General features: G+C 35.7%; 1 protein-coding gene across 5 annotated transcripts; it reads right to left on the bottom strand.

The window, feature by feature from the left end:
- Positions 1-1,549: 1,549 nt before the first annotated feature.
- Positions 1,550-19,897, bottom strand: LOC124172595. Of its 5 annotated transcripts, none has more exons than XM_046552037.1 (7): positions 19,713-19,897; positions 19,536-19,615; positions 18,325-18,404; positions 12,104-12,183; positions 10,960-11,046; positions 4,441-5,906; positions 1,550-3,616 (listed from the first exon to the last, which is right to left on the bottom strand). In XM_046552037.1, the coding sequence occupies exons 6-7, from the start codon at positions 5,761-5,763 to the stop codon at positions 3,611-3,613; spliced, it is 1,329 nt and encodes a 442-aa protein (XP_046407993.1). In that variant the 5' UTR covers positions 5,764-5,906; positions 10,960-11,046; positions 12,104-12,183; positions 18,325-18,404; positions 19,536-19,615; positions 19,713-19,897; the 3' UTR covers positions 1,550-3,610. The 5 variants fall into 5 exon arrangements, with proteins under 5 accessions (XP_046407993.1, XP_046407995.1, XP_046407996.1 ...); XM_046552039.1 differs by having other exon boundaries at positions 10,960-11,040; XM_046552040.1 differs by lacking the exon at positions 12,104-12,183.
- Between the last annotated feature and the right edge of the window lie 789 nt (positions 19,898-20,686).

The following is a 20,686-nucleotide window of genomic DNA, read 5'->3' as shown; positions in this document are numbered from 1 at the left end:
TTTGATATTGACGGAACCTTTGAAAAATAGGACGAGACATCTGGTGTAGTTCATCATGGCGGTCCTCTTTCAAAACACCCAATAAAAGGTATTAGTACTTTTCATTTAACTCATTTTCAAAAAGCGGAGTTGTGTCCTAAGTAAAGGAAGAACTAAAATATTGCATTAATATTTTCTCCTTATCCTTTAGGCGGAATTTGAGGAAAAAATCAGAAAAGAATTCAGTTGATTCTCTTCAATTTAAAATTTTCACCAGGTCCTTAAGTGATTTTGTATGAGATAAATGACGTATTTCTCAAATAGATATTCCATTGACGACAATAGGCATAGTTTGCGTCTGTCAATAAAAGATATCAGAAAAGTTCCGTTTTTTTAATGTTTTAGGTTATCACTGGCTTCCCCAACAAGACATTGGTCAAAAGAAGACGATAAGGCGTGGATTTGATTGGGAAATCATTGAGCCAAAGCATATTTATAATAGTGAAAAAATAAACTTTTCAAACAATTCCTATCTGGACGGAAATGACACATTTGTAAATCATGGCCTATATTTGTAGACATGAATTAGAAATTTTTACTATTCGGAACACTTGCGCATCATTTGTCAATTGATGAGCAAGTGATACCTCACTTCGCCGCAGTGCAAAAATGTTCTTTAAAAACAAGCCGTTTAGATTTGGCTTTAAACTTCGGTGATTGTGTTCTTCAGACGACTTAAGGATACAACCAGGCGATGGTAAACGACTCCGATCGAAAGTAAGGCTAGGAAGCAAGTGTTATTCTGGAATTTCTTAGGGTTATCCCTGAACCCTCTAATAATCGTAGTTTTTCAATCACTTCTTTATATCGTGCATACTATTTATTGTTTTGAAAGAAAAAGGATTTTTGACACTGGCACCATGCGTGAAAATAGATAGGGTGAGTGCCTGATGTAATTTAGAGAAAACATCGGTATAAAACCGAGAGGAACGTGAAAACAAGCATTTGATGAAGCCGTAGGTCAGTATTTTTTGATGGAATAATAACTCAGTTGTCACTGTAGACAGCAATACATGTTCTGTGCTTCCATTGGGCACAGGGAAACGTTTCAGCAGACAAAAAATACTATTCCACAGCCTCGAGTTATTGGGGAGTGTATTAAATACATAAAATGTCTGTACATACGTGAATATGTAAATTCAAATTACCGCATTAGAATTCGCGGGGAAAAAGGTCCTAGTTAATCAACCTATGAATGGAAGGAAATGCAATATGGTTACAATAACAGAGGCTTGAGCTGGATATTTATCATTCTTACTCCTTAAATGGATTCATATCATATGCATTTTATGCATAAAATTTAAAAAATATAATAACACCTTTGATTAGCGATTAGATTAACGCATTTCAAGGATAAGGTGGGCTATGGGGCACAGCACTAAATAGCATCATGGAAATTAGTAGGTGAACATCAGGAGGTCCTTCTGCACTTTGTTAAAAAATTTGTCATGATTGAATCTGATACACCTGATACGGGATACTGCTTTCAAACCAAAATAAATCAAAAAACTTTGAGCCATACGAAATTTATTTTATCTGTATGAAGCATGATGTGCAATATTGGATAAAGCTCCACAACAGTTTGCAGCAAAAAATTCTAGTTTAATAACATCACATTCTATGTAATGCTATTTCCCCAAATGTAAGTTTCATAAGTAATTTAATTATATAAACAATATGCATACACTTACAACTACTAAATAATTGACTTGAGTATTGGAAAAAATACATTACTTTCACATAGTATCATGACATTTTTAGAAAATAAAAAAATATGAGAAAAATAATGCTAAATAAATGAGAACAGGCAATACCTTAAGTGACGATATCTTGCCATTACACTTCAGAGATAATCCAAAAGATAAAAAAGAGAATTATTCAGAGATACACAGTTTTCCTCAATGATATGCGCTCTTTATCCTAGATTGTCAATTACAGTCAATAATCATTAAGAAATTTACATGTAAAATTTTTACCATCAGACATGATTATTAAATGTTTTTTTTTAAATCAACATATAATGACAGTACTGCAGATTAGTAAATGAAATAATAATACTATATTTTTATCTAATGGAACATATTTACATATTCTGAATGATTAATCTTGTCTTACCAACTTGAGTGTTGTAGCACAGTTAAATTATCAATTCAGAAATACCTTAGAAAAATCAATTATTTTAAATGGATTTTCTTTTAGAAAAAACAACACATCATATGAACCACATTTCTGTTACCCCCAGGTAGCAGAGAGACGATAGATATTGTTTAGCAAATAATAAAATTACAGAAACGAACGAGTAACAAATACTAATGCCGAAAATAAGAAAAAAGTAAAATTATGAAGCATAAAAAGTAATAAAAAAAACCCAAACCCATTTATCAAATGGAAGATTGGGCAAATAAAGAGCCATTTAAAAAAATATGCCTTAGACATACGATGAAACCAAAAGAAAGGAGAACTCAAAAAGGTATGAATTAGGAATAGCTACATTTCTTATAAAGAGAACTGGCAACATGTATAACCATTATATTCACTTCAATCCTTGAGAACCAAGGAGCAATCCTGAGGATTACGAGACATTTACTGTTTGCTTATAAATAAGCAAATGCACATTTCCAGTCAACTGAATACTATACAAAGGATATCTGAATGTTGGAAATATATACGTGCATGAATGAATGCAATGATCTTCTCTAACGTCAGTGAAAATTTGAAAAAGACCAACTAGAATAAAAATGGACTTAGGTCACAAACATGTAGTAGAATGAATTTTAGAACCTAATTACTTAATTACGACATTTCTTAAATGTCTTCCAACTGTTAAACATTTAAAAAAATCCCATCTTAAGCATTATATGTCAAGTATGACAAGATTGTAAATTTATATACTACATAACATTTCAATTGTACAGCATATCTTTGAAATTGATAATCTTTGAAAAATATAGTGTTAGGCCTACTAAACAATGTTATGCCTACATCATTATAATTGCAAACTACAGGGAAATGTCTTTAAAGCAAATGGGTCAAACAAGTCGAGAGCAATGAACCAAAACAAACCAATGTTCATCAAAGGGCTACATAAACATGAGTACATCTGGCAAAATATGATTATAAAATTGGAAAGAGCTGCATATGTTGTAAATAGATTTATGTGCACGATGGCTTTCAGATAAATTTTAGGATTACTTTGGTAAGCCAAAATAGTACATTCCTTCCATTTACTAATAGCGCAAATGAAATGCAAAGTGATATATTATCAAAAATACAAATATCCCAGCGGCATGACTAGGAAAAGGCTGATAAAATTTAGTGCCCACAAGATTAAAACAATATGCATTTCAAAATGTGATTACCTACCGAATGAAAAAGTGCCATGTAGCAAACATGAAATCAACATTAATGTCTTATTATAATCATAAAATAGGTGTAACGATTGCACTAAACACACAAGTAGTTCATTTAACCCAATTAAAAAACTGAGAGGCTTGAAGAAAGTAAATGAATGTAAACATAATGTTCATCTTCAGGACAGGCTCCACAATCTCCAAAGTATATCTGGCCAAATTCATCTCTGAAATAGAAAATATAAATTAATGGAATGATAAGTAGTGTAATCACAAACAAAATGCAATATCAATATTAGTTAAATATTCATATTGAGATAAAATATTATCTCCATTTACAAGAATGAAATGGCAGTATTCATAAGCAACATTTATTAAATATCTTCCAACAAACCGAACAATGTTCTACAAGAATCTTTAATTTTATGATTGAAAAATATTGGAAGACTTTCATTATTGTTTGAAATTCGTATATGAATCAATGGATTGGTATATCATGGATTTGAATATAGGCACTCTTCAATGTCGTTATATTATTTTATCTTTAACTTCGACATTTATCCATTAGATTAGAGTTTTTAGTTTAGAAGTCACTTCCTTGAACTTATGACGTATAAGACCTTAAAAACATGTTACCTTTTCACAAGAAATCTTCATCTTGGAATATTGAGAATTAGAATGTTTGCCTAAAATAAATTGCATTTAAATGTTCTAATACTACAAAACCCGACTCTCATTAAATCAAACTACTCATATAACACATGAGAGGATGAACTCCAATGTACCAGAAGTTTCATTTCACCTCTACATGCCAACCAATGTACCAGAAGTTTCATTTCACCTCTACATGCCAACCAATGAGTGGCCAACTTTTGGGAAATCATGGACAATTAAATTACGAACAAATCTCTCAATAATTGAAAAGTTTGTTCACATTTACACTTATTATTTACCGATTTATTGGCTAAAACAGCTTCAAATAATGATTTCAATGTTTTAATGAATACCATGATGTAAAGAATAAAGCGTAAGAAATAGACATAGGACCCACCTTTGCACTGGCTAGAAGTGTTCCCATCACATTGTTAGAATAGAGAGAGAGGAGGAGAGGGGCTTGCTGCTGCAAAATAGCTCTTCCTTCTGTGGATCCATCGTAAGCAATAATAGGAGGGACAGCTGCCGCAAGCCGACATACCTTTGCATTCAGTGTCTTCCGATACAATGCATAAATGGTGTATCCAGGTAATACCCGTTCCCCATTCCACCTCTCCTCCGCATCCTCTATAGCCCTCATCCACTCACGCTCTCGTTCCATATCTCCCTTGCTATAGGGCCTCCCCTCATTATCAAAAACTAATTTAAGGGATAATTGTGAGAGGCCCCAAGCTAACCCGGCACATACGACTTTCTCCCTATCACCAGAACAATCCTCTGCACCCAAATATACAGTCTCACTCTCAAAATCACAAAACGATATCAATGCACTCCCATCCTCCTCAGTCCCATCCAATTCCACAAAATTCTCCTTCATCCTTCCAATGTGATTAGAATCTCTGTCCACCATCACCTTCACCCGATCATTCCCACACAAATATTTAATTATGCAAGCAGTGATTTCATCTCCATCATACAGTCTCTCATACAATCTACGCATTCCATCAACTCCACTTCCATACACTATCCTAGTCTTTCGCATCATGGCGTCCACACACTCCTGCCTTGCTCTGGTCGGATCGGTTGTAGGTTGACTTAAAGATGCCTCCCCAATAAGACCACACTTGATACACGTCACATCCTCCGCTGTTGACGTCACGGATTCTTCTAGACAACGCAACAGTGCATCGCGTCCACACACTTGATCCTTGAGTTCCTCCAACGATGAGCTCAGCTGTCGCACAAGAGATTTCATCTCTCGCCTCAATGAGTCCACGGAGGACTTGAGAGATGCAATATCACATTCTGGCCTAGCCACGGGTGTCACATGATCAGTACTCCTATTATAAGATGCTTCGAGACGACGCATAATAACTTGGTCTCTCCTGTGAACCAACGTCACCAAATTCAGCACTTTTGAGCGTTCCACATCATAAGGGAACTGCCGCACCATCTCCTCAGCCGAAGACAATGCATTTTGTTGACTCTCATCTGTAATGTCTGTGTCTGCTCCTCTCGCCAGTAATTCCTGCACCCAATCAGCCTTCCCAAGTGCCACACCAACATGCAAGAGTGTTTTCTCCTTTATCATACTGCTATCAACATCTTCCAACATGTCCAGCAGCTCTTTATGCTGGAGCAATGAGCCAGTCAGCAATCCAGCAATGAGCCTCTCCTCAACATATTTCTCCGCACCACTAGCAGAAATGTTCCTTGCCATTATTTCGAAAGAATGAAATAATTATTTAAGAGTATGTTGGATTCAGAATACAGGGAGTGGCCAATGGGAACCAGGCGTGGTAGCGCTGGTCAGCGAGGAGTAACACACGATCTCAGTGTTGCTACGAAAGGATGAAACGTTGACTGCAAAGAAACAGAATGAATATCAAATTATTGCCTTAAAAGTTGTCAATAACAGTGTGCAAACATAACAACTAAAGCACAATCTTGTATCAGATGATGACTGTGAGCCGAAACGGGTCATACGCATTGAAATGTAGTGGAAAAGTGCTGCCCTCTTGTATTCAAACAAAAAATGTTCCTGAGTAACAACTTAATAGCGGATGCCGGCACGGATGGAAATGCATTAAAAATTATAAATATTTGCATTGTTACTTTCTGAACGGCAAGTAAAGTGTAATTTCTCTTTTGCCAAATCAAGCGAAGTCCAAGTTTTCCTCACTTCCTTACCTCCTCTAAGAAATGCAAATCATATTAGTTCTCTATTGCCTTCCCCATACACACCATCACTTATATTATGTAACTTTACTTAACCGTGGGACTACCGAATCGACTGCGCAACCTTGAAATATGTTGAAAATGGACAATAGCTCCCTTTAAAAGATTTTATTTGTCATGCACAATTGGTGATCCTCTTATCTCCATCCATCCTTCATTCACACTTTACGCTAAAGTGAAGACGTGGCTAGGATGGAAGCATTTTCAAGAGGGCGAAGAGCTTCAAGACAAAGCCAAAATTAATGGAAGTTATTGGAGGAAACATTCAATGAAAAAGGCGTAGCAAATCGTGTCTACAGCCACGACCAATCCCTTAATCACCGAGGCAATTATGTCTAAAGAACACCACATGTGTGCTCATTATTTAGCAATAGAATAATTTCTAATTAATCACTTGGTCATCTGTTCATAACACATCGGAAGTTGAAGAAAAACAGCACTAATACATTATTGAATTTTATGAGCTGTGATATTTCCACCTTTCACAGAACTTGATCTTACGAAATTGTTATTCTTCATAACCTCATATCCGGTTATTGAGAAGCAGAACCCTGTCAAAATCCATTTCTTAGCAAAGGATTTCCAAAATATTCCAAGGCAGGGCACCCCAGGTCAGGAGATAAAAGATAGGATCTTTAGCCCCATCGGAGGGCCACAATCACCCCACACCACCCCTGCTTATCTTCCTACGAACTCCTCCCGTCCACTTCATATCTCCCCCTGACTCTTCAGTAAAAAAAGAATATAGCCTATTTAGATTTTAGAGGTGGCCTCATATTGTATTTATTATACTGGAGCAAAAATTTACTATCTTTCACTCATTAAACGTTGAATATTTTTACTTGAAAATTAGAAAAAGCAATTCTGTTTCCTATTTAAGAATAAAATTTCCTTAGTTGCCCCCTGATTCTAAAAAAAGGCAAAATTTATAATATGGTTATCATTGCGTTTGTTTTGGTTTGATTTTCAATCATAAAATATCATTAATATTAAAGAGAATATTTTGGTACAATAATTTTCGTATGTTGATCATAATACTAATTATAGGAAGAGACTGGCATTCACAGATAGGATATTAATGTAACTGTGATTTAAATGAATGCATAGCAAGCACTATCTCTCCATAGACATTTTCCTATCTTCTACAAAATGAACTCAAAGCCTCTGGAAGCATCCCTTACGCACATAAGACCACAAAAAAATATTTAAAGGGACATGCAGCAGTAGAAACGATTGTAAGAACATATTTAGACACATCATCTCATGCCACGAAGTAAAATTTGAAGGAAAAGAAGATATATGAAATAAAGACAACGGATTAAAGTTTTATAATAGTCGCTAGTCATTATAAATGACATATTACAAGTTATTAAACTGTAGATCACCCACATTTCTCCTTAGTAAGGTAATGAGTTTATAAAGGAAGAGGTATGCGTGGTTAGGTATGAGAAATGAGCCCCAAGTACCTTGTTTTACTTTGTGGAACCACTATCTTCCAAATAAAGTTTATTCTAATAATATTCGACCATAACCACTAATATTCAATGACCTTGGTTGCCTCTAGTCACAATTGGAACAATCTCCTCCATGTCATAATCCAACTAGCCTGCCCTTGTTCATTCCGCCATTTTGACTTCGCTCTTGACCGCTTCGAAAAGAAATTCTCGTGGCGAACGTATCGCCTGTCGACCTCTGCTCCGGAGCACTTCCATTGAGAGCGCACTGTAGCGAATGTAGCGTTCTTTGGACCTCATCCCATGGTAACGGAGATTTCTAAATAATCTTACCCACTTTCAGAAATATACTCCTATCACCTCACCTTGAAGAGTAGCTCACTGAGGATCGTATCTTTAACTTTAAAAGTAAGAGTATTGTTTTCAGGGTTTTTGGGATTGTGATAATTGCATCCCAGCTAGGACATTGAAAGCCATTGAGATAAGATGAAAGGAAGAAATATTGAAAGCGATTATCAAGTAAGATTATTATGGGTTTCTTACGACCAGGCCGACAAACATCCAGAGTAATGACAAAATGGATGCCAAACTTTCAGCACTCCCGTAGGTTATTCTATAGATTTAGAGGATTCAGTAAGGGATTTAATCAAAAGAATAATGTTTCCATTCTTTGCCCTTCTGTAATATGAGTAGAAATAACATCAAATGGTCATAATTTGAAAATCATTCATATTAATGAACTGATGCAAAAGAAAAGGCGGACGGAAGAAAAACAGAATTTCACACGATTAGCGACGTAGAATAATATAAAAATGCCGTAAGGAATCTTTAAAATACGTATTGTTTCAACGCGTTACCAGGCGATACATTAAAATTTATCAATATTTTATCGTGTGGGCCTTGAATAATTTTAGTCGTTCATGCATATAACAGCAAATTTTTTCTAGTTTATTGAATTTAAAACTGTTAACTACGACTATTATTTCAGTAGGTCTGTTTTGTTTAGTTGTTGGGAAACTTTAGTTGTGTCTGCATCTCTTATAAAAATTAAACAGTAACATGGGGACTAATGCCTTTTCAGGACGTGCTTTCCTTTATTTTACTTTTCTTGCCTATTTTCTCCGGCAATATTTGCAGAATATTTAAATAAGTTTTATGTATCAAGAATCAGTGAGACTGCATCTTGAACATTTTCCCCTTTTTTACAGAAACAGATGTCCTTTCTTAAACATGTATTTAATCACTTGCTGTTTGAAAAATGAGATCTTAGATATTATCGATGGTAAGATGAGAGTGTCGTCTTGATCTGAGTGTGATCTTATAGATTTTAACACCATTTTAAACAAAAGCAGGGAATAATCAGTTCATAAGAACTGACTAATGCCGGCCTCTGATATAGGAAGTTAAATAGCTATTAGGTACATATTATGTTGCGATTGGACTACGCCTCGTGGAATTAGTGAATTTCATTTAAATTAGATTTTCGTAACAGTGTTTTTCAGCTATGGAACAAGTACGGGAGAATATTTAATATCCATTCTTACCATACATTACGCTCAAACTCTGTTTGTCGAATGTATTACAAAAAATCTTGCACTTAAATGGCATGCTTCAATAGAGTAAGGCATTCACACAGCCATGGATAATTCAAAGAAAAGCTTAGATTATATGCGTTTGCAATTACTTATTTAATAGGTTAGGCAATCTGGTTGGAATAAGTATTCGCTCTTTCCTCGACTCCCCTATTCCTAATATAGAGAAGGCAATCCTGAAACGTAAAATAAATTACTTCTGTTACTGAAATGGGAAACTTATTATACTCGTGCGAAGCAAACCTTTCTTTATTGCCTTTTTAAACTTACAGAATTTACAATCCCAAATGATGGACAAATACTTCTCAGATAACAGGTGTTGAAGAAAATATGGCAGATCAATTCGTAAGATGCAACTCGCATGAGATCTGCTCGTCTCATGACGTAGGAAATGGCCTTTACACCCACAGAGATCGGGCTTATCTAATCTTTAGTGCCTCATAAAAGATGAAGGTGTAAGTATTGCCAATTTATGACATTGCTAGTCATTGCTTGTGCGAAAATAATTGCCATTTTCTCGACTGAACATAATGAATAAGAAGGATAGATATCTTTTTAACGTTATTTTTTGGGTTGGTTACGATTTTTTTGCGAGATTACTGAGATATGGAATCACGAGATGAAGATGAGGGTAATGGATTTTGAGCTGCACGAAGGCTAGCCACTTCCCCCATGGGTAATCCAGATAAGAAAGCTTACAAGCGTTGTGCTCACAATCAAATAATGACGCGAACTATTGGCACAAGAGCTGCAAACGATTCTTCATCAGAGCAACGATTTAAATACAAACATAAGCAAGTTTTTATTAAACAACCGAATTTAAGAGTGATAACCTGTAAAAAATACCGACCAAAAAATTGCTGGTAAAAACATATGTTGATGTAGTTTTTTTCTAGCATTATGATAAGATAATCCGTGCCGTGGTTGAGAGAAAGTCGCATTAGCCATTTTCGGATGTTGGCGAGATGAACAAAGAACAATTGATTTTTCTACGCACAGCTTGATAAATGAAGGTGATTTGAAGTTTATTGCGTCATCTTGTAAGTAATAAAAAAGTTAATTTTTAAGTATCTCATGTCCTTATCACTCAAAAAATGAAGAATGCGATTATTATTGAAATTAAAACTAGAAATTTGAAAGTATTCACGATCAAAAAACGCAACGGTCTCTCAAACCGCATGCCAAATTTACATTAATTAAATTTCGAAGGCCTGTACGGGTCAAAAATGCATCTGAAACAAAAGGCAAAAATAATCAGCTCATAAGAACTGACTAATAATGGCCTGTGATGAAGATGAGTGCCAACAAGTTCTTTTCCGCACTAACGTTGCAATAAGACTATTTCTCTATGAATACAACAATGAATATTTCGTTTAAATAGTTACGGGATATCACATTAGGTCTGTCAACTTTGGAAGTAGTATGTAATACACGGTGGCGAAAAACTTTCTATGGATATAACACAAAAAATATTTGCTAACCATTCCTATCATAAATTACGTTCAAACTCTGTTGGTCGATTGTATTTTATTTAATCTTGCGCTTAAAATGCATTCTTATATAAAAAAGGCAATCACGCTATTATGCATAATTCCAAGAAAACTTATATGGAATGCGTTTGCAAATACTCACCCAATAGGTTAGGCAAATCTAGTTGAAATTTGTATTCGCTCCTTCCTCGGCTATCCAATTCCTAATGCAGAGAAGGCAATCCTGAAACTTAAAATAAATAACTTATGTTACTGACATGGGAAAATTATAATACTCGTATGAAGTAAACCTTTCTTTAACGCCTTTTCAAGCTTACATAAATGTCAATACAAATTGATGGAAATATACTTCTCAGATAAAAAAGGTGAAGAAAAAATGACGGAACGTTTCCCCATTCCTACACAACTCGATCGATATCTTTGGCGTAGGGTGAGGCCTCTACACCCACAGGAGAATGGGCTTATCTAACCTTTTGTGAGGTATAAAACATGGAAGTTTAGAGAAAACCAAATTTTGACTCTGTACTGATCTTCTGGGTAAAAATTATTACGATCCTCTCAACTGAACATAATGGAGAAAAACGGCATAAATAACTGTTTACTATTTATCTTTAACTATTTATTTATCTTGATAAATCAAGCTATGTAAACAAAATGTGAAGTCTACCGGGTATGATGTGAAGTCTATCGGGTCCTCTAGTAATAAATAATAAAAGTTTATTTTTCAGTTTTTCATGTCCTTATTACACAAAAATGTGAAGATAGCGATGATTATTGACATTTAAAATAGTAATTTTGAAAGTATTCACTATTAAAAAATGCAGCAAATCCTCAGACCGCATGCCAAAATTGGAAACGCCTGTATAAATTGAAACTAAATCTGAAACAAAAGTAAAAAATAATCAGCTAATGAGAACTGACTAAAGATGGCCTCTGATAAAGATAGTCTAGTGCGCCCACAAGCTATTTTATGCACTAACGTTAGAATAAGTTATTTCCCCATGAATAAAAAATGAAGATTTCGTTTAAATAAGGTTTCGGAATATCGCATTAACTCTGTCAACCTTCAACCACATATGTAATGCACGTGTGGCGAAAAACATTCTATGGATATAATACAAGAAATATTTGCTAACAATTCTTATAATAAATTACCTTCAAACTCTGTCGGTTGATTGTATTAGATTTAATCTTGAACTTTAAAGGCATTATATATTAAAAGGCAATCACGCTATTATGCATAATTCGAAAAAAAACGTTGATTAAATGCGTTAGAAATTACTCACCCAATAGAAAGGGCAAACCGTTAGATATCGGTATTCGCTTCTTCCTCGGCTCTCCTATTCCCAATGCAGAGAAGGCAATCCTGATACGTAAAATGAAACACTTCTGTTACTGACATGAGAAAATAATTTCACTCTCACGAAGAAAACCTCTTCTTTCAATGCCATTTTTAAACTTACAGAAATCTTAATCCAAAACGATGAACAAATGCTTCTAAGATAACAGAGTTTGAATTACAAGATGGCTGAACAGTTCCCAGATGCAACTCGAACGAGATATGCTCATTCTTTGGCTCAGGAAGAGGCCTTCATACCCACAGACAGCGGGCTTATCTAATCTTTAGTGCCTTATAAAAAATGGAGGTGTAGGGACTGCCAATTCATTTTACTGCCAGTCAACGCTTGGGCAAACATAATTGAAATTCTCTCGACTGATGTATTCGATAAGAAGGATGGATATGACTTTTAACGGTTTTTCATCGGATTGGTTGTGATCTTCTACGAGATTTTTGATATATGGTATCACGAGATGAAGATGAAGGTAATGGATTTTCGGAGCGGACCACTCAAAGGCAATCGGAGATTCCCAATTACTCCATAAAAGGCGTGGCTTAGCAACTGAAAAATTGATATCCATCTTTGAAAGTTGGTGACGTAGTTTCGCCAGCATGCTGCACCGTCGCACATAAATGTATTCGCGTTGGATTTTCTCCGCGTTTAGGAAGCACAGCGCAGGCGAATGCGCATTGGATGTCGTTTTTGGAAAGCTTAAGTATGCTGGAGGTTGATATTCAGGAGTAGCTGAATTTGGAGTGATGATTGCCATTAGTTTCATCGTTCAATATTATTTTGAAGTTTTGATCATAATTAACTTGATATTTTCTCAACATAAGACAAATGTTAAACTCTAAATTATATTACAATCACAAAAGGACCTTTGATTACCATACGGCACATCTGTCATCGGTATTAGCAGATGAACACAGTTTGAGAGCTCCTTGTTAGTGACTACTATCTCTTAAATACTAATTTATGTAATGTAACTGTCCTCTCTTGATTGCTCAAGTTGAAGCTATTTGGGTAATTTGGCTGCACCTAGCTGTTTTAGCAATGACGTTCCCAAATAAATTTTTCTGATACCATTTCACGTTACTTATTTTCACTCTCTGTACTTAATTTTCTATTATTCATGTGGCTAGATTTAGAAAATATAATAAAGCTATAATGTTTAGGCAAGTGCCCTTAGTGATGATACATGGTTAACGACTCTTTAATCGCCAAATTTAACTTCTACGTAATGACCAGCTGGGAAGAAAATTTTAAGGAATGAAATGGCATGAAAATATAAAAAAAACATTCGTATTGCGCGATTATCGAAATCATGAATCGACCTGTTCTAGGGTCAATGCTTAGAGAGCCAACGACCATCGTATTTCATTTGTTTACGCAATTCAGAGCTGTCAAGGGCTCTTTTTTGCCGATGGGGCTAGAGCTTTCATCGCGTTGACGCAACGCAGTGCTGTGAAGGCACCCTAGTATAATAGGCACCCTGAAGATGTACACTGTACGAACGTTTGGGTTCTAAGGCAGTCTCAATGCCCAATATGTCGGCTGTGTCCACTGATGTCCCGACGAGAGTAGATTCCATTGTAGGTGAGTCGCGGGCGAAGCATACTTCGGAGAATATGGCGAAGAATTCGTAGCTGGATCTTTTGCGCCTTGTCATAATGCGACGGGTATGATTATTTCCCCGGTATAAGGGATATATTGCTTTTAAAACTCCCGGTTGTATGAGAGAATTGCGAGGGAAAAATTTTGGAAGACAAGTAGTTCCTGAACTGGCCGCTCTCAGACGCCAACGAGCTTTGCGTTAATTTTTTCCGCCATTGTACTTACATACTAATTATGGATCTGTGATTAGTTTTTGTGTCGTGTTCATTAACGTTGCTGTAGTCAATGCAAGAAATCATTTTAAATGTCCAAAATGCTTTATAAGGGTTAATAATTCTTTTAGATGAGCAAATAATTCAATTTCAAAAGAAATATTTTAATTAAAAACACTGATCACTCAATGAATTCACCATGGACTTGCCGAAAGATGGGGTTGGAAGGTCTGTTTTGGTGACCTCAAATAACGCATAATCAAATGAAAACACAATGCATAGCCCATTGACCAGGGCAGGACACATGTTGAGTTTTTTCTCAAATCCTATCCTACTCGTAAGACGGATAAAGTTTTCCTCTCGTAGGCGCCGGCAGGAAAGTGTTATGGCTGTTTTACTCAGTGGGTTTTACATCGAATGACCATCATTCTCCACCTGAAGCTTAAACTTTCTCATTATTAATTACTAACTAATGATTATTCGAATGTAATTTAGAGCATATTCAAATTTGCTTGAATGATTTCCATGAATTGTATGAGAGAACGGAGTCCACCTTGCTACTGGCACCACCTTGGAATTTTATGATAATATTTAATAACATGGTATGATTTTAATAATTACGGATACTTTATAACATATAAAATTACCGAAGTCATAACAACTTTTTTACCATAGCAAATGATATTTACCCACTATTGTTTTGTTGTGGTGCCTTAACATCTGAAGCTTTAACTGTGAAAATGACTGAATTCCGTCGAATATCCGTAAAAACTAGATTAAAACAATTTCTTGATTGAAGCTTTCGCGGCTCATGATGATTAAAATAAGTTACATACGGGTGTATGCCCAACCCAATCCTAACATTATTCCCTTGAAAAAGTGACCAGCAGTCGGTCGCGAAACGTCGGGGCTATCTCCATCACGACACGCGGCATACACCCGTATGTAACTTATTTTAATAGATTAAAACAATTGAATAACTTAAGACTGTATCCAAGTAAATTAGCTTAAATATTTATTTCTGAAAACTTGAGATGATATAATCTTATAATATTCATGCCACTCGATACCAGGAATGTAAACAGTAAAATTTTTACCATAGCAGGCAATTGTCGAAGAAGAGCCGAATGCCATCCATAGATGCCTTCTCCGCTCTACTATTGTTTTGATAAACACTCGGTGTCTCCTGTGACTGTTCGCTCGCCTCTCAGCCCTCCATTGTTAGCGGGAAGCCGTGCGAGTCGATCGCTCTTTCCCTACAACCGTCGCCTTCTCTCGTCTTTTGCGGCCTTTTGATTTGTGTTTTTAATGCATTTGATACACTGTGGCATCCTTATACTATAGCCATCGTGCTTATAGTTAACAAAATCATGAAATATTGATGACAATCTCTAAAATTCGCCCATGTTATATACCGGGCGGAGTACAAAATGAAACTTTTCCATCCCTTCCGCGGAAGTGATTGCACAACAGGGAGCACTAAAATGGGGACAAGTGATGCAAGTAAATGTAAAGGGAACAGTTTTGCCTTTTATTGTAAGAGTGAGAAATAACGTAGGTGAATTTTGAAATTCTTATATTGTTCAATATTCAAATGTTTTTTACATTTATTATTGAGCAAATATTTTTCTTATTTCTTTTAAATGCAACTTAATTTTCCGTTTAAGCGAATATTTTTCCTTCGAAAATCATTGCCGTTTCCAGATAGAAATGTTTCTTTCAAATAAAATATTAAATTGCAACTGAATAATCAGAGATAATTCGAAAAATAAATACTTAAAATCCATTCCAAAATAATGTTGCCACGCAATCTGAGATAGGTGAAAAAAAACTAAAGGGAGAAAAACTCTTGTTCCAAGAAAAACTACTTTTTCTGAATAATTCACAACTCGATATTTCACGAATGCATACGTGACCGAAGTCACAATCGTTAAGAAATAAAATCTTGTTTTTTTCGCCGTTATCGCCAAATGACTCAATGTTATCTCTCTGATCCATTTCAATTTCAATTTGCGCGTTCGGTGGGAGACAATAGTAAGTGGTCACGCACGCAGTATTCCGTCTAGAGAAGGCGATCGCGAATTTCCAAGACAGATCAAAAGCGGTTGGATTAGGAGATAAGAGGTGGACAGCAGGAGAATACAGATAAGAGATTATCACGATGGGGATAAGCAGAGCGACGGCGCATTCCTGTAGGGTTGAATTTTGTGAATCCCGGGGATCTCCAAGGCAGAGGCGTGGAGAGAGGGGCGGTCCGGGGGGTTCAAACACCCTCCCAAAATATGAGAACACAATAACTCGCCTCCATTAAAGAAAACGAAATATTGAAAAGCCATTAATTTACAAAAAATTCGTTGAATAAATGAAGTTTTTTCAATTATGAAAAACATTAAAATTTGTTCAAAACCTTCTGTATAGTACCTTATCACAAAAAAGAATTTCTCCTGGTTTTGGATGCCCCCGAACGAAATTCCCGACATAACTCCGACAAATTGTCATTTGATTGTCAACATTGACAGTTGTAATAGCTAATCCCACATATCTGCTATAATTGACTTGCATTGTGCAGCAATCGCATGTCTTAGTAGGTAAATTTCTGCGATTTTCTTTCTAATGAAATTTCTATAAAACGTTAAGACTCATTTGGTTATTTGAATTAAAGGATTTTTTGCACTTTCCTAATGTAGGGCGGCTTCTAACTATTGGTCAATACCTAGCGTCTCAATATCTAGAGGTAGCGTTCTGAATCTTTCAGATTCAGGCATAAAGAAAAGCCATTAATTAATCTTAAAGAAAGCTTAACGCCGGATTAAATACATATCAATGTTCATTGAAAAAATGCTATTTATTGAAGGAATTATTACCGCTCGCGTTTGCCGAGTTAGAAATGCACCGAAAAATATCGAGCCCACAGGGTCGTAATAATATACTCGTTGAGACGATCATCCGTACTCTTTTATCCAAGCAGTGACTAATGGAAGAATTCTTGTCCTGAGTCGTAATAAAAAGAGTACAATAGAGACTTATCCGCTCTCAAATCTTGATTATATTTGAAACGCTAATGGAACGTATCTCTGAAGCAAACAGGAAGCATTACTTAAAGTTTTGATTACTACGTGTTTGGATCGTAAGAAGGTATTGAGGATGATATTCCAGCCTATCTTCAAAATTCTCATCGCTCTGCAAGTATTTCAACTCTCGTGGCTAAACTCAGCGTCCAAAGATAAATGGAGAAGCATTGAGCTCGCTAATCTCTCCATTTTCGATATCTTATCTGCGCTTCACATTGACTCTGCCTTCACCTGTATTTGTCACCTCGGAGGAAAGGAGACCCAACATCTATCTATCGCAAACGCCGCTTTAGAATTTATATCTACAAATCGCGTACAATTTAATGAACATTATCTCTGAGAACGTCAGAGATAATTGTTGTACTTATAATTGAAGAAATCAAACCCATTTCAGATTTCTGAGGGGGATTTTAGCATTAAAATTCAATGATTTTCATAAAATTTGTCTTAAAGTAATTCATTGGATGCGGAGATACACGCTTGGTAGGAGCTTACTTGGATTATAAAAATATTTAAATGCCAGTTATGAATTTACTCATATTTTATAGCATTGTACTGAGAATGAATGTGCACAGGAAGAGTTGTCCCAACAATATTAATTTAGGTATTTTTAGGCACAAATTTGTCTTTTGTGTTTTTTACATTATAATATTATAAACTAAATTCACTTCTGCCTATTTTCACAATATGTGACCCCACCTAGTCGCGTACCTAAAGATATGTTCTGTCAATGTACTCAAAATGTGCGGTAAATTTGTCGAACGGAAAGAAAAAAATGCTTCGAATGTCAACGAAGAATATTTATTCGGAAAAGTCTATTCGTGCTTCCAGCCGGGTGGTCTCCCTCCATTCTGCAAAGAGTACCATTCATTTTAAACAAAAGCAGTAAATAATTAGTTCACAAGAACTGCCTTATGCCGGCCTCTGATTGAGGTAGTTAAAAAGCTATTTCGTACATATTATTTTGCGATAGCACGACGTCTCGTGGAAAAGAAATTGGTGGATTTCATTTGAAATAGATTTTCGTAGTAGTGTTTTTCAGCTACGGGATAGTTGCGAGGTAAACTGTGGCAAAAAATGTTTTTGGGATAAAACAAGAGACGTATTTACTATCCATTCTTACCATACATTACGTTCAAACTCAGTTGGTCGATTGTATTAGATAAAATCTTGCTCTTGAATGGCATGCTTATTTTTAAGTAAGGCAACCACGCAGTAATTGGTAATTTATATGAAAAAGCATAGATTAAATTCATTTGCATGTACTTACCCAATAGGTTAGGCTATCTGGTTGAAACTGTTATTAGCTCCTTCCTTGTCTCTCTTATTACCAATGCAGAAAAGGCAATCCTGAAACGTGGAATAAATTACTTCTGTTACTGAAATGGGGAAATTATTTCACTCTCATAAAGCAAACCTCATCCTTCAATACCTTTTCTAAGCTTACAGAAATCTCAATCCCAAATGATGGACAAATACTTAAAGATAACAGGTGTTGAAGAAAAAATGGCGTATCAATGTGTCACATGCTACTCGCTCGAGATCTACTCATCCTGCGGCTTAGGAAGAGGCCTTTACACCCACAGAGAATGAGCTTATTTAATCTATAGTGCCTCATTAAAAATTGAAGTGTAGGGATTGCCAATTCACGACACTGCCAGTCATCGCTTGGACGAAAGTAATTACAATCCCCTCGACTGAACTTAATGGATAAGAAGGACATATATCACTTCTTACTATTTATATTTGGATATATTGCGTTTTTTTGCGAGATTTTTGATACATGGGATCACGAGATGAAAATGAATGTAATGGATTTTAAGCTGAACACACACTGGCTAGATTCTACCCCCACGGGCAATCCAGATACGAAAGCTGGTAGGCGTTGTGCTCACAATGAAACAGTGAAGCGAACAAATTCCCAAGAACTGCAAACGCAACTTCTTTAGGTCAACGATTTAAATCAAAACCAAAGAAATTTTTATTAAATAACTGCATTTAGTAGTGAAAAAACATAAACGGTAGTAAAAAAATTAAAAAGAGGTACTTATTTGTCGATATTGCCTGTATAAATCGAAACTCCATCTGACACAAAAGTAAAAAATAATTGACTAATGAAGGTCCCTGAGTAAGATGGTCCAGACCGCCCACAAGCTATTTTTACAAATTAACGTTGCAATAACTTTTTGCCCCATGAATAAAAAATGAAGATTTCGTTTAAATAGAGTTTCAAAATATCGCATTAATTCTAAGAGCCTTCGAAAAAGTACGTAATAGACGGTGGCGAAAAACTTTCTATGCATAAAACACGTGAAACATTTGGTCAACATTCTTATCAAAAATTACCTTCAATCTCTGTTGATCGATTGTATTAGATTTAATCTTGTACTTTAAAGGCATTCTAATATATAAAAAAGGCTATCACGCTTTTATGCATAATTTGAAAAAATGTTTAGATTAAATGCGTTTGCATTTACTTACCCAATATAAAAGGCAACCCGTTAGTTATCGGTATTCGCTCCTTCCTCGGCTCTCCTACTCCCAATGCAGAGAAGGCAATCCTGAAACGTAAAATAAATTACTTGTGTTACTGACTTGAGAAAACTACTTCACTCTCATGAAGCAAACCTCTTCTTTCAATGCCATTTTTAAACTTACAGAAATCTTAATCCAAAACGATGGACAAATGCTTCTAAGATAACAGCATTTGAACAACAAGATGGCTGAACAGTTCCCAGATGCAACTCGAACGAGATATGCTCATCCTTTGGCTCAGGAAGAGGCCTTTATACCCACAGACAGCGGGCTTATCTAATCTTTAGTGCCTTATAAAAAATGGAGGTGTAGGGATTGCCAATGATCGATGGTGCCAGTGAGCGCTCGGGCGAACATAAATTCGACTGAACTTAGTGGATAAGAAGAATAGATATCACTTTTTACATTTTTTCTCCGGATTGGTTGTGATCTTTTGCGAGATTTTTGATATATGGGATCACGAGATGAAGATAAAGGAATCGAAGCTTCCCAATCACTCCATAGAAGGTGCGGCTTGGCAACTGAAAAATTGAAATTTGACTTTGAAAATTGATGACGTATTTTCGCCAGCACGCTGCGCTGTCACAGAAAAATGTATTCGCGTTGAATAATCTCCGCGTTTTGGCAGCAGCGCACAGGTGGTTGCGCATTGGTTGTCGTTTATGGGAAGCTTAGGTATGATGGAAGCAGGCATGCAGGAGTAGCTGAATTAGTAGTGATGATTGCCAATAGTTTCATCATTCAATATTACATTGAAGTTTTAATCATAAATAACTCGAATATTTTTTCAAGATAAGACAAGTGTTAAGGTCTAAATTAGACCAAAATCACATAAGAATTGAATTCAATTACCATAACACACATCCGTCATCGGTATTACCAGCTGAACACAGTGTGAGAGCTCCTTGTTAGTGACTACGGTCTCTTAAATACCAATTTATATGATATAACTGTACCCTCATGATTGCGGAAGTTGAAGCAATTTGGGTAACTTGGCTGCGCCTAGTTGTTTTAGCAATGATGATCCCAAATAAATTTTTCTGATACCATTTCACGTTACTCATTTTCACTATCTGTACGTTATTTTCTATTTTTCA

This window comes from Ischnura elegans (genome assembly GCF_921293095.1).
Source record: "Ischnura elegans chromosome 13 unlocalized genomic scaffold, ioIscEleg1.1 SUPER_13_unloc_1, whole genome shotgun sequence".
Classification (NCBI taxonomy): Eukaryota; Metazoa; Arthropoda; class Insecta; order Odonata; family Coenagrionidae; genus Ischnura; species Ischnura elegans.
Note: the sequence above shows the minus strand (reverse complement) of the source record. Positions and strands in the feature narration are given on the sequence as shown.

Excerpts from the sequence above, each read along its gene's own strand:
- LOC124172595 (XM_046552037.1), bottom strand. The coding sequence starts at position 5,763 with ATGGCAAGGAACATTTCTGCTAGTGGTGCGGAGAAATATGTTGAGGAG.